The following is a 14,699-nucleotide window of genomic DNA, read 5'->3' as shown; positions in this document are numbered from 1 at the left end:
CAACAGGTGGGGCTGAGAGTACTACTTCCTCAGGTGAAAAAACCCTTGAGAATCGGAGGGTTCAGAGTTCTTGGCTTCAGTAGAGTCTTTCCACGCATCCAACCCCAATTGCAGGGTTCAGTTCTCTACCAATTAATGCCCTTTCTTTAACTGTGGACACCCTCCAAGTCTGGGACTTGAACTTTTTGCTGCTAACCTTATAATGGGGGTTTCAGTTTGATATTCCACAGCTTGAGCTTTGCGGCAACTGGGCACACTTAGAAACCTTTATTCTGTTTATGCACATCTATATCTGGTCAATTTTGTCACTAAGTTCTTTTGTTGTCTTTCACCATATTCTAAGATGCTAGAAGTTGGTTGATTTTTATCACATAGTTTATCTAGAGATAAATTGCACAACTAGTTAGCATTGTCATTTTCCTTATTTTTCCCCAAACTGTCAAAAGTTTTATATACAGGATCACCAAATCCATTGCCACTCACAATTGGTAAATCAGGATAATCAAGTGCATTTATCTCTGTGTTTGTAATATAGTCATACCATGGACTTTCAGTACTCTCCAACCTCCTAGGAGAGGGTGTAACTGGAGAGGCTTTGGTAGTTGTAGGTTGGCAATTGAGAAGCTGATTACAGATACTAAAGATTCATCCTTAGGTGAGTGTGGTAGCACACACCTTCAATCCCAGGGGAGGCAGAGGCAGACAGATCTCCATTAGTTCAAGGCCAGCTGTGGTCTACAGAGTGAGTTCTAGACAAAACAAAACAAAAGATTCATCACTATACTTATGTTGTTCTAGAACTACTTCTGGTACCAAAATTTGTGTTAGACAGGGTTGTCTATACTAACAGAACGTAATAGAATGCATCTCTCTATATATAGAAAATGGATTTATTAGAATGACTTAGAGGTTGCAGTCCAGCTAATCCCAATAATGGTTGGCTGCGAATGGGAAATCCAAGAATCCAGTAATTGCTCAGTCCACAAGGCTGGATGTCTCAGTTAGTCTGCAGTGTACCCTGGGATCCCGAAGAGGTGGGCTTTAATGGCGGTAATGGAATGGGCCAGGGAAGGAATGGATGTGCTAGCAAGGTGAAGGCAAGGAGGCAAAGAGCCAAAGCTTCTGTCTTCCATGTTATATAGGCTTCCAACGGAAGGTGTGGCTCACATTAAAGGTATCTCTTCCTGCCTCAAGATCCAGATCAAAGTCAGGAATCTTCATACCTCAAGGGTCCAGATTAGAAGTGGATCCACCCATTTCAAACTAAGCAGAAAATCCCTCACAGGTGTGTCCTCTGTTTCTGGATTCAACTTGACTACATCTAGAATTAATGGAGAGTGTCCATCACAGACCACCTCTTTAAAATGTTAGGCTTAAAACTGGACACCTAAAACAGCTTCTGCTGTTTTGCTTAGCTGTCTCTGTTGTTATATTGTGAAATCATCTTTCTCCCAAAGAGATGGCAACAGTGAAAGAGTTTTTAGCTATTTTCATTGACCCTTTATTTACTTTTAAAAGTTTGTTTTCTGTCTGTTCAGTATTTATAGCAACACTTTTTTGATCATTTTGATATTAAAAACTTGAAAAATATAATAGAAATCCATTCTTAAATCAAATTTAGCTAATGCGATGAATTTTATTGGTATTCTTTTCTGAAATCTGAAAGGTGTTTGGTCATATTTTGAGCATCATGCCTAGCTTTTGAAAGTCTGCGTTTATGTGGAATATGCAGTTACCTCTTAATGGAATCACTTGATGAATGCGAACGAAACATGGAACCTTTAGTGTTATATCATTAGGAAACTCTCCAGATTAGACAAAGTACTTAGACTAAAGTATGCTGGGAAAAAGAAAGTATTTAGCCAGCCTGGTCTACAAAGTGAGTCCACGATACCAAGACTACACAGAGAGACCCTGTCTTGAAACACTCCCTCCGCCCCCCAAAAAAGAATTACTTAGATCATCTTCATATCAGCTATCCTGTTGACATTCTAAAAGCCTTCTGTTGAAAAGTGGTAGAAATATTTTGGATTTGTTATTGTTACTTGGTTTTGGTTTTAGACAGAATCACACTATGTAGCTTCTTAGTTTTAGATGAAAGTACCAGAGAAGAGTCGTCTAGTGAGAGACTTCGGGATGGGTGCTAAATCTCCTGCATGGTACCACTTTCCCATGCTGCAGCTGTGTGTGCTTACAGGGGTGCTGAGGGAAGTTCAGAAAGTAGACTCTAAATGGAGTGCTCAGTGTGCTTCCGCCAGCTGGGGAAAGTCCAGATGGTGGCATGAAGCCTTTGCACTAAGAACCTAGTACCTAATTGGAGAACGAGCATGCACAAATGGTTACAGACAGATAACTAGACCTCGTGGGAGCAGGAAGAAGCTGGGCTTTGTGGAACATGCCATTAATCCCAGCCCTTTGGGAGTAGAGGCAGGAGGATCAGTTCAGTCACCTTAGCTACATAGGGAGTTCAAGCCCAATTTGGGCTCGGTGGTCTTAACAGTATTGTAAACCGCATGAAGAAACTTAAAAAATCTCTCTCATCCTCTCTCTCTCCCTCTCAGTCTCAGCATACACCTCAAATGTTTGTGTGTGTGGCAGGGGTGGAGGCCAGAGAGTTGCTTTAGAGTTGGAGTTGCAGGTGGTTGTGAGCCACAGTGTGCTTCCTAAGAACTGAACTTGGCTCTTCTGCAACAGCTCTATGTGCTCTCTGTAGCCAGGGTGGGGGTGGGGGGGGCAGGAAGGGGGAGTATGGGGAGTTATGGATGGGACGGATGGATGGACCAACTTTGAGATAAATCTTTGAACTAGGAGCACTGTGCTGAAATAGCCCAATAGTCTTAACACAAGGGCCTAGAAAGAAACTTTTTAGGCATTAATCAAGGAGTTTCAGTGGTTTGAGGGACTTTCCAAATATATTTGGCTTAAAACAGAATTTAAAAAAATTTTTTAATTTTTAATTTTGTTTTTTATCCCAAATCAGTCTTCACATAACTTTATGGCATAGTATACAGCAAACATCTCTGGGCAGGCACTAGGACAGTGCTACCATCCTACCCTGTACCTTACCCAGTTTGAGTCTCCAGGTGACACTGCTTTTTATAGATGGGAACTTGGATGGCTTTTAATACTTTAAAGACCGTTGTTCCTGCTTGCCACATTTCACTTGGATCACCCAGATTTTGATAAGAGGTACTGCCTTAGGGAACAACTTCCAGGAAGAGCCTCATTCTTCAACTTCCAAGAGGCAGTGTACATGCCTTTACTCCCAGCGCTTGGGAGACAAAGGCAGGCAATCTCTGAGTTCCAGGCCAGCATGGTCTACAGAGTGAATTCCAGGACAGCCAAGGATACACAGAGAAACCCTGTTTCAAAAGAAAAAAAAGAGGCATTTGTAATGAGGGATTCGGCCTCCTGAACATTTAGTGATACTTGAAAATCTCTGTGGTTTATGGTCCATCTAAATTAGTATTTTAATTTACATTAGTTTGTCTGTTTAGCAAAAGGCAGTCATGACTCACTTAGTTTTACCCTGAGGGGAGAACAAAAAGCATTTAAAACAGATTTGTCAAGATAGATAACTATACAAAGCATACTGAAGCCTTCCTTTAGGGAGTAGGCTTCCAAGTAGCCTTGAGCTTGAGCCTAGATTAAGTTACACAGACTTCCTCCTTTTTAGTAGATGTGATACTTATTCTTGTGCTGATGAGTGGACCGTGAACAACATCTCTAACTGGAGAGGTTGATGTTAGTGATCCTTTACATGGTTTGTTTGGGTCCCCCGCTTCCACTTCTGCCTCGCTCTTTTCTCCGTTTTATATCTAAATGTTTGACTCCCGTTGTTTACAAGACTTCATTGAGTTAAAAGGCACCCAGAAAATCAGTGTAGTTTTCTTCCATATTTGAGAACTCTAATTCTGACTGGGCAGGTCTAGCCGAGAACTGAGAACCTCTTGCTGCATTTTGTATCGTCTCACTTCTTTTCAAGGGCCTTGATCTAAGAGGGGGTATGATAGCAATACAGATAGCTCACAGTCTGTAGTGATCACATATAAACATAGTAATCGTCTTTTAGGTGGCAGCTGCCACCATTACACTCATACTCCATCTGGCATCATCATTTTGAATCTTACCTCAGATTTAAATCACAAAGGAAGATATCCTGTTGAGCTTGAACAGTTGATAAGGTATAGTGCATAATAGACTACTTAAATGACTTGGGATCCATGGCGTTGGGCAGATGTAATAGTAAATCAGAGAGAGAAGGAAGATATAAAAAGCTATGCATATGCAGTGGTTTTAAAGGTGCTTAAATACTGGTCCCTTCTAATAGATTCTCAGGAGCTTTGTTGTGAATTATCACTAGAGAAGCTTCACATCTTTAAGTGCCCTAAAGTTTAACTCACACTAGCCTAGTACTAGTAGAACTAGATTCGACCTAACCCTTTCCTTCTATTAGGCTTCACTTTGGTTCACCTTCTGTTCATAACCAGGTGGTTGCCCTGTGAGTGCTAACAGCCCAATAATGGCAGCTGCTTCTTTTACAGAGAGGCGGGAGGACCTTCGAGGAGGATTTATGCTTTGCTTTTTGGATGATGGTGCAGGAATGGATCCGAGTAAGTGGTTATGATGATTTTTTTCTTTTGCAGAGCATAACAGTTTACTATTAAAGTTGCTTTTCTGTGACCTCACTGTTGTGGCTAGAAGATCCACCTGGGGAATGAACAGCCTGTTGCAACATCTCAGGCTTAATTACACTGTGTTTGCCGGGTCTTGTCCTAACATGGGAGAGGTGTTTGGACAATATAAATGTCATCCTGAAATCAGTTAGATTACGTTTCTCTTGACAATCAGCTTGCACAACATTATGGAGCCATAACTACTGAGGGTTATTTCCCTGAGGCTGTTTACAGTGTTCTTGTAACAACATAGGACACTGTGGTGGTATTGATAGGCCAGGCAAGGATTACCTTTATATGCCTCATGACTGAATTTCCTTGGAGAGAGGTTTTTCTGGGTCACAGCCGTGCTTGTATTTAACATGACTCACAGCTCTGACTTTGAGAAGTCCGGGAAAGAAATGCTAACTTTTTTATTTTCTCTTGTCTACCACTTGAGGTGATGCTGCTAGTGTGATACAGTTTGGGAAGTCAGCCAAACGAACTCCAGAGTCCACCCAGATTGGCCAGTATGGCAATGGATTAAAATCGTACGTATATTGGAAGCCTGTCATAGGGCTGGACACAAAAGTCACCTGCTGTGCTCTTGCTGTCCTTCTCTTTGTCCCTCTAGGACTGTAAATCTGCAGCATTAGGGGAGTCAGAAAGGAGTAATGATTGGGGGTAGTTTACCAACTGCCCAGCTCACTTTGCTTAGTGTATTGACTAGTATGAATATCTAAAACATCTCTAGAACTGTCTCTTTTCTCTTCTTGAATACTGTTTTTATCCTGTGGTTGAGGGTGTGGGTGGTTCTTTTCTGGGTCTGGGGCATATCTGAGGGAGTCACTTCACAGTGTATATGCTTGTGCCAGGCACTGGGGATCCAGAGTGAATAAAAGAAACACAGGCTTGGGGCTGGAGTGATAGCTCAGATGTTAAGGATACAGACTGCTCTTCCAGAGGTCCTGAGTTCAATTCCCAGCAACCACATGGTGGCTCACAACCATCTATAATGTGATCTGATGCCCTCTTCTGGCCTGCAGGTGTATATGTGGGCAGAGCAGTGTATACATAATAATAAATAAATAAATCTTGTGTTGTTTAAAAAAAGAAAGAAAGAAAGAAAGAAACACAGGCTTTCTCTCCTGGAGTCAGCTGTCTGTGCGGACATCCTGAAAGGCCATAGAGCAGGAGACCATCTACTAACTTCAATCTATTGATCCCTCAGACCATGGTTCCTACTTGTTTAGTGCTTGGAATGTGTTGTTCTGGTTTCGAGTGAAGCCCTGAGAAAAAAGGATTTCTACTTCTAAAATGCTCCCTTCCAGCTGCACATACCCTTGGGTGGAATAAGATTTAGTGGAATTGGAGTTTGTACAAATGGAATTATGAGTCATGCTCCAGCCTTGCTGTGGAAACGTGTTGTTTTATTTGAGAGAGGGTTGTGGTTTGATCTGTCAACAGCCTTGATTGGGCTTGATGTGCATTGTGCTTTGAGTGTGGAGAAGAGAGTGCTTCCAAAGGGATCAGGGGCCTGCTTCCTGAACTCAGATTTCTTCTCAGGACAGGAACCAAATGTTAAAAATAAGAACTTACCATGGTGCCGGGAGGTACTGTGCTAAACTTCAAATGGATGATATGATTTAAGCCTCACTTTAGTCTGTGATAGGTTTTGTTAACATTCTCAGATGAAATTGAGATGTATAGAAGTGAAGTGGTTTGCCTAAGGTCTAAAGGTGTTTATGTGAAGAGTGAAGATATGAACCAGGTCTTTCTGATTAGAAAATGGGAGTGATTGTCTATTTCACTTAGGCCAGACAAAGGTTCAGATCTCAATCCAGCCATTTAGTCACTGAAGTCGTGGCTTCTGGTAAATCTATCATACTTACCAAATAGTTAAGGATCTAGTGCTTTGAGAGTCTCTAGTCTGTGATCATAGTGAGACCCTCCCCCAGAGCATCCTGAAAGGGAAATCCAAAACCTGTGAAACTGAGATCTCGATAGCCCTTTCAGTTCTGCAGACTCAGCTTTACCTCTCTGATTATTTCCTAACCTAGAAATTGGGCTCTAACTTCTGGTATTCTCCCTTGGGAGCCAGTAAAATGTGACTTAAGAAGACCGAGAAGGAACATGTACAGAGTTAGAATGCAGTTATCAACATGTTTAGGAGGCTTTTATGAAGGCCCCATTGAACTGGAGCCATCTAGTGTTCAAAGTTCAGAAGTTAGAGGAGATGATTAGTGGGGAGCATAGGATTGAGCAAGGAAGGTGTTTTGGGGTTTCTGCTAATCAGACTCTGTAGTCAGGATCAAAAATAGAAGTTTAAAAAAATTTGTGAAAAAAGTTTTGTCCAGTTGAGTAAGAGCAATGCTGTCCACAAGCTGCAGGGAAGGAGAGAGTATACTGAGATTTAAGGGAAATGAGCCCTGTCATCAGGAAGAGAATTGACAGCCCTGAGGGTGTCTATGGAGTGTCTTGGGAGTTTCCCTGAGTGCTTGGGAAGTGGGAAGCCTGGCATACCAGGCTGGACTGTGTCCAGAGATTAATGAGGCTCCCTGCCATTGTCTTCTCCAGGGGTGTTGTAGGGACTAATGAGACAATAGCTGTAAAGGCCAGAAGCTGCTCAGAAAAAAAGGAACTAAACAGCCTCATTGTTGAGTGGAAAGTCCTTCTACTGCTGCTTCATACTTCTGCCCTGCCCTGTTCTGCTTGGAAAAGCCTGTCTCAACCTGTTCTGTAGAAGGATTATTATGGCCAAACAGGAAGGAAGCCATTGATTCCGTTTAGACTTTTGCCAGATGAGTTTTGTTTTCCACTGATTCTTGGGATTGAACCCAGGTTCTTGCACATGCGAGGCAAGTGTTCTACCACTCTGCTGAATTGCCAAGCTTCAAACTTTTTCCTTGGTAGAAGACAAACTCAAGGCTGTAGAATAAGCTCAAAGTAGCAAAGCAATTCTCAGACGGAGAATGGGTAGAGTTACTGACATGTAGGTAGGCCTCTTTGAACTATCTTCGGAGATCAAATTTTGAGCTGGGCTAAAAAGTTAGCATTAGTGTTTGGTAAGTGTTATAGTCACACTAGTTTTTGAAAGACTGGTGTGAGACTAGTCTTTTGACTCTACTCTTGGCAGTGTGGCCATTTAATGAGTGCACAGGAGGAGATTTTGCATTAGTGAAGGAAGGGCAGGATAGGAAGAGGGTGTGGCCCAAAAGATGTTGTGTTCAAGGTGTCAGCTGCTGGAGTGGAGTTTAATGATCCTAGAGCTCAAGCTGGTTCACTTGTTTAGGGTTGTGGCAGTAAGCTGGGAGGGAAACTCACCCAGGGCATGTGGTCTGAGTGAGTATGTCCTAGGAGGATGGTGAGAAACTGGAACCCTTGTATAGAAGGGAAGTTTTCTCAAGACGGTTGTAGGCTAGGAGGGCTGGCTGAGTGGGAGGGAGCAAGGACTGTGGAACTCAACCTCAGGACTCAACCTCAGTCAGTCTTGAGGAGAGCCCTCTGATCAGCTTCAGTTACGCCCTGAAGGTGTGCTCCCTTTTCAGATGAGCTTTGAGTCCTTGGGAATAATCTGTTCTGTTTCCCTTTCAGGGGCTCAATGCGCATTGGGAAGGATTTTATCCTCTTCACTAAGAAGGAAGACACCATGACCTGCCTCTTCCTGTCTCGTACATTTCATGAGGAAGAAGGCATTGATGAAGTATGTTTCATTCTTGTGGCCTGAGTTGCTGCTTGAGATTTCTTGGGTTTGTCTGTGATTCTGGGCTCTTTGAAGCTGTAGACCTGGAGCAGGTGCCCGCTTTACAGGATGAGATGGGTGAATGCATGGGTTGGAGGTAGTGAGGCAGACAATCCTTTAATTTGAGAGGAAGTGAAATCTCAAGGTACTTCAGACAACAGCTGTTCTGTTTCTGAGAATGAATGAGACTATGAAGTGGCAGGAACTGAGAGTTGGGGGTCTGGAGAGATGGCTCAGTGGTTAAGAGCGCTCTGCTCTTCCGTAGTACCTGGGTTCAATTCCCAGCACCCACATGGAGGCTCTCAACTGTCTGTAACTCCTATTCCAGGGGATCTGACACCCTCACACAGACACACATGCAGTTAAAACACCAATGTACATAAAATAAAAATAAAGCATTTTTAAAAAAAGAACGAAAATGAGATTTGGATTTTGAAGCTTTTCCTTATTTTCATACTACCCCATTTTGTGGAGGGTATCTCCATAGAGAACTGTTAGCAGGTCGGATATTTTGGGCTTCCCTAAGTGACTGGAAATTATAGCTGATGGTAATAATAGAATATCAGTGTCTTTCCTCCTAAGATGATTATTTTGTGGAGTATGTTGTGAGCACATTTTCTTTGTGAGGAAATGTGTTGATCTAACTTATAGCACAAGCCATGAGTCAGACTTTATCCAGGCAGGTGGTGAAACAGGGAAGGGTATGGAGGACACCACTGTGAGCTCATCGTTAATAGTGCCTTCTGCCTGGGCTCGCTAGCAGCTGCTTCTTTGCCCCGGTGATTATTATTGTCCTTGAAGACAGGCTCAATAATAAATCTTGCTTTTAGAATATATTGGTAATTGGGCGATGGTTCCACAGCTGCTCTTCAGAGGACCAGGGTTTAATTCCCACCTCCCACATGGCAGTTCTCTAACTTCAGTTCCAGAGGACCTGATATCTTCTTCTGGCCTCTCTGGGCACCAGGTATGCATGTGGTACATAGACACACATGCAAACAAAACATCCATATACATTTTCAAAATTATTTATATTTTTGGTAATTGTGTGAGCTGAACAGTAACCTAGCTGATTCTCTTTGTGGTCTGGTGGCTCAAATACTGAAGAACAGTTTTTGTTTTTTGTTTTTGTGGTGTTTTTGGTTTTCTTGAGACAGGGTCTAACTTGTTATGTAGACCTGAATGGTCTTGAACTCACAGGGATTCACTTGCATTTGCCTCCTGAATGTAGAGAATAGGAGTTACAGACTGGGCTTGTCAAGAGCTGTTTCAGTGGGGGAGTAAGCAAGGTCTGCCCAGCTTCCTTTCAGGTATGAGTAATGGAAGACAGACCTTGAGAAAGACCTGGGATGTGTAGAAAGAAATTCATAGCTGTCACATAAGAAGTTGGTCCAATTGAGAATATCAGTCTATCCCTCTCTGTTGCTTAGCAGTGATTGAATTTGTACTGGTCCTGTTGAAATCTGAGCATAAATTTGTGGCAAACTAATTGATGTTAAAATGGGAACCTTTTCCTACCATTTTTAATCTATCTAATTATTGGATTTTTTTTTTTTCATCTATTAGATGAGGTTTGTTACCTTATTCTATATATTTGGGGAGAGATGCACTGAGGCTATAAAGAACAAACTTCTAGGAGAAGATAGGACCGTAAGACAGCCTGGGCTATGGTGTTTGGAAATGTTGCCTGGTGAAGGATTCTTGGAATAAAAACATCCTTTTTAAGCCCCTGAGGTTGATGCTGGGTAGAGGTAATCTTCAGAGAACAGGGCATAGCCAGGTTGAGCTACTGCTCAGGGCCTTGTTGGAATAAATGGGATTTTAATCAAGTAGTTCCTAGAATTAGATTCTCTTTAGAAAAGCCCATGTGGTTACTTGGCAATGATTGGATAAGAAAGATTTGGAGTGGACCAGCTGAGAGGTTCTGTTTATGGTAGCCAGCTAGGAGGTGAGAGCTATGGAGGTGAGAGCTGTGGAGGTGTCTTTCTAGAGTGTGAGACTCACTGATGACAGTAATTGATGGTTATTGGAGGGAAAGGAAAGGGTTAGAGAGACTTGCAGGTTCTGGTGTGGCGGTTGGAGGTAGTGGACCATCTGGACCTGAGGGAGGATTGAAGGGCGATACAGAGGGAGGGCAGCGTAGGTTGCTTTGGGCCGTGCAAAGTGAGATCTGCATCTGGAGTTTGGAGGCAGTATTCGTTCTAGGCTTCCCATCTTCCTTCTTGTCTTTCTGTCATTGTCGTTTTCTTCTCCTCCTCCCCTTCGTCCTTTTCCTCCTCTCCCTCCTCATCCATCCTTGGTCCTAGCCTCCAGGATTGTTAGTAGCAGATAAGATCACTTTAAAAAGGAAGTGGAGGAAGAAAAGGATCTAAGCAGGCCAACACTGAAGGTATGGGTGAGGAGAGGCAGCGAGGAAGAAAACTGGGAGATTGTTGACATAAAAACTGAAGGAGAAATGCAAAATATGAGCAATAGTGAAAGTTAGTGTCTACAATTTAGAATGGTGCGGTTCTCACCTGGGAAGGTATAGACACAAGTTCACAGAAGGCACATGGAACTTGATTCCCTTGGTGGGAAAGCTAGATTGAAATTTTTTCCTTACTTGGACCTAGGAGGTCACTGTTTTGGATTGTACTCTAGAGCAAACTCTGCCAAGATTTCAAAATAAGATCATTTTCAGTCCAAGAGGAATGTGTCCAAACTAGCTCTGTGGTTTAGTGATTTCAGCATGAAGCATTTTAGAAACTAGCAGTGTTAGAACTCGTAATGAGTTACCACCCGGGCATGCTGACTTTCTCCTTTGTCTTCGGTGGGGACCGTTTGGCTTGAACCCCTAAGGTGTTTCATTTGGTTTACTACACAGAGAGAATCCCTTCAGTCAAGCCCCGCTGGTTCTGCAAGGGCTGCTGGCTTTGAGTGAGGGATGAGGAAATGATGAAGCCACTAGGAAGATTTTTGAAGAAAGGGAATTTTTGTTTAATTAGACATAAATCAAATTCTATATATGTTGAAGAATTATTATATTAAAGTACTTACGTAGCCACAATTATAAACTGAAAGTTAGAAGTCTCCTATGAACACTTGACGAATGTAGTCCTCATTGTACCCTGGGGGAGATCGCCTTCTGGTAACTTTTAGGATGATCACTTCCTTTTTGAAGGGTGGGGGGCATTGTTTGTCAGTAGTGTTTGTGTATTCATTTGGTTTTGTGTATGTAACTAGGACTGACTATATAAATTCACTTGTATCTCTTTCGATAGATAATAGTGTTGGTGAGATTCATCCATGTTGGTGCTCATTTTTATTATCATAGACTACTTTAGTTTTGCTACTCTGTAGTGGATATTTGGGTTATTCCTGTATGTGTATGTTGGTACATATGTGCAAAAGTTCTGTTGGGGGTATTTACCCTGAAGTGAAGTTGCCGACTTTGTATCTCTGGATTCACTAGATAATAGCAAATATATTTTTCCCTAGTGGTAAAAGTAGAATTTTTACCAAATTAATGAAATGGCCGAAGACATCACAGATAGGCACAGAGACCTCTGAGGTACAAACCAGCAGAGGAGTTTGGGGAAGGACAGAAGCTACAGACCTGATGCCAGACTATACAACTAAAGGGACACGAAAGCTGTGTGTTTAGTGGAAGGTGGCTCTGGAACCCCAATCACAGTATCTGTCTGTGCTCACCCCAAACAAAGGTGATTGTCCCATTGCCTACCTGGAATGCTCGAACACGGGAGCCTGTCACAGACAATGTGGAGAAGTTTGCCATTGAGACAGAGCTCGTCTACAAGTACTCTCCTTTCCACACCGAGGAGCAAGTGATGACCCAGTTCATGAAGATTCCTGGGAATAGTGGTGAGTAGGCTTTGGACCTGCAGCCCAGAGAATCTGAGAGCACTAGAGCCTCTGGTAATGTGGGGAGTGAGCCAGGGTTGGCTGGCAGAGAGAAAGGATTTTCTGTTCCCCAGGAACATTGGTGATCATCTTTAATCTCAAGCTCATGGATAATGGAGAGCCGGAACTAGACATAATATCCAATCCAAAAGATATCCAGATGGCAGAAACCTCCCCAGAGGGCACGTGAGTATGACAGGGAAGGGTGGCAGGCCCCGCAACTGGTCTTCCTTGGGAGATGATTTCAGGGAAAAATAGAAGAGCCCCTTTCATGGCTTCTTCTTGGTGTCAGTATTGATAAAGCTGAGAGCTCCTATCTGCTACTAGCAAGACAGTGACTCCTCAGCCACGCTAAAGCAAGGATTAATGGTTCCCTGTTCTCTTTCATTTGACAGAAGAGATTGAGTCCTGGGTCTAGGGGTGGTGAAAGACACTGGGGTTCCTATAAGGGCCAGGTGCAGCGCCTGTGCTAGGGACATAACAGGGCAGGATGTAGTACCATGATGAGGGGCCATTCTGGCCAAAGTGACAAGAGACGCCAGGATGTGAAATGAAAGGTGAGGAATTGCAGAGAGGCAGCCCATAGCTTTGCACTGACTGGTGTGGGTGACAGGCTGTCTCAGTTCCTGCTTTCTCCAGGAAGCCAGAGCGACGTTCCTTCCGAGCCTACGCTGCTGTGCTTTATATTGATCCCCGGATGAGGATCTTCATCCATGGGCACAAGGTGCAGACCAAGAGACTCTCCTGCTGCCTGTATAAGCCCAGGTAAGGGCTTAGCTACCATTATCTGGACTGGGAAGTGGGGCCTGGCCAAGTTTCTCTGGGTGTTGTTAGGGTGATACAAGTGAACGCTCTAACACTGCTGATTGTATCTGTTAACCAGAGAGTCAGTTCTCTAGGAAGGATAGAAGTGACTGGCGGGCTGTTGGGTTGGGCGGCCAGGACAGTTAAGGGAAGTGCCTTCTGAAATGTGGAGATCAGCCCTGGGAACTATCTTATCTCAAATTCGGGACCTATAGACCCTTGACAGGAAAGGAAAAGCCATGGCTTATTACTGAGGTTTGTTCCTGCTGTGAGATTAGTGATACCTGCTGAACCCCAAAGACAAATCAGGAGGTCAAGGACAAATTGAATTAGGAATTGAATCATTTTGCGAACAATGAGCTTGGATCTGTTTCATCGTCAGGAGCCAGGGCAGCACCACATGGAGGAGGCAGGCTGCTTCCCAAGCTGCTGCGTTGGCTGTCTGCCCCACTGCTGCTTGGCCCTCAGGTTTCTTTTCCACTCTTCAGGATGTACAAGTACACATCAAGCCGTTTCAAGACTCGGGCAGAACAGGAAGTGAAGAAAGCAGAGCATGTAGCACGAATTGGTAATGCTACTCCCTGTGTTGGGTGGAGGGATAGAGTTGGGGAAACAGCTTGTATCCAAAGCCAGAGGACAAGGCTGTTCCTCCGACCTTGATCTAGTTCCTCTCCAACTCTCCCCATATCTAACCTTGTCAGCACTTCTCTCCAGACTTGACTTTTTCCTCCCACTGTTTATAAGATTTTATATAGGGTTGGGAGTGGCATAAAACACACCTATAGAGTCTTAATGTAAAACAAATACCAACTCTTTGACTTGACCAGTTGAAAATCTCATACTGCATACTGCTTTAGTTTGTCCCGACTCTAGGACAGAAATCTCAAGGTTTCTCCCCAGGAATAATCATAGTTATTTTTGGCTGTTTGATGAGAGTAATTATCTAAAGCATTCTTCAGGCTCTAGTTCATGCTAAGATTGAATTTCCATTAGATGCATTTTGGGTTTGGTAGTTTTGTTTTGACTCCTGTAAATAATTTGTAAAGCTTGAAAAGCATATCTGGCTGTAAATAATGCCTTCCTGGGGTTAGGAGATAGACTTACTCCCTGTTCTATGTTGGCCTCAAACTCAATGATCCTACAGAGTACTGGAATTGTAGGTATATACTCTTGGCCATGACAGTTTTGAATGTCAGTTGTTGTTGCTTTTCTGAAGCAACTCTGTAGTCCAAGCCCAGAGGCTAACCTGGTGGCCATTGCTCCTCTAGGTGGCCTTTTTCTTGTTAGCATATATCCCTTGTGCAGCACGGACTGCTTGTGTGGATCAAGGAAGGATGACAGAATTCTGAACCTTTGATTTCTTTTCGGTTTTAGCTGAAGAGAAGGCCCGGGAGGCAGAGAGCAAAGCTCGGGCATTAGAAGTTCGCATGGGTGGAGACTTGACACGGGACTCCAGGGTAAATCCTCAGACCCAAGCTCTCCTTCCTGGCATGTGTGGTGTTGGGGTCCAGTATTCTAAGCTTAGTAAAGTGAAATTTAACTTTTAAGTTTGTTCTCAGTAATGTCACTTTTCTGTAATAAGAAATAATCTTCAGGTA

The 14,699-nt window shown here is 43.2% G+C and overlaps 1 protein-coding gene across 1 annotated transcript in view; it reads left to right on the top strand.

The window, feature by feature from the left end:
* Window positions 1-14,699, top strand: part of MORC2 (MORC family CW-type zinc finger 2) — a 40,734-nt gene that overhangs the window by 12,801 nt on the left and 13,234 nt on the right. The window contains exons 4-11 of the mRNA XM_084799914.1: window positions 4,545-4,613; window positions 5,116-5,206; window positions 8,250-8,358; window positions 12,099-12,258; window positions 12,372-12,483; window positions 12,937-13,062; window positions 13,590-13,669; window positions 14,476-14,558. Coding sequence (XP_084656040.1) covers window positions 4,545-4,613; window positions 5,116-5,206; window positions 8,250-8,358; window positions 12,099-12,258; window positions 12,372-12,483; window positions 12,937-13,062; window positions 13,590-13,669; window positions 14,476-14,558 — 830 coding nt within the window. The remainder of the gene's footprint in view (window positions 1-4,544; window positions 4,614-5,115; window positions 5,207-8,249; window positions 8,359-12,098; window positions 12,259-12,371; window positions 12,484-12,936; window positions 13,063-13,589; window positions 13,670-14,475; window positions 14,559-14,699) is intronic.

Source organism: Acomys minous (genome assembly GCF_964271855.1).
Source record: "Acomys minous genome assembly, chromosome: 10".
Taxonomy (NCBI): Eukaryota; Metazoa; Chordata; class Mammalia; order Rodentia; family Muridae; genus Acomys; species Acomys minous.
This window is presented reverse-complemented; position numbering and strand designations above follow the sequence as displayed.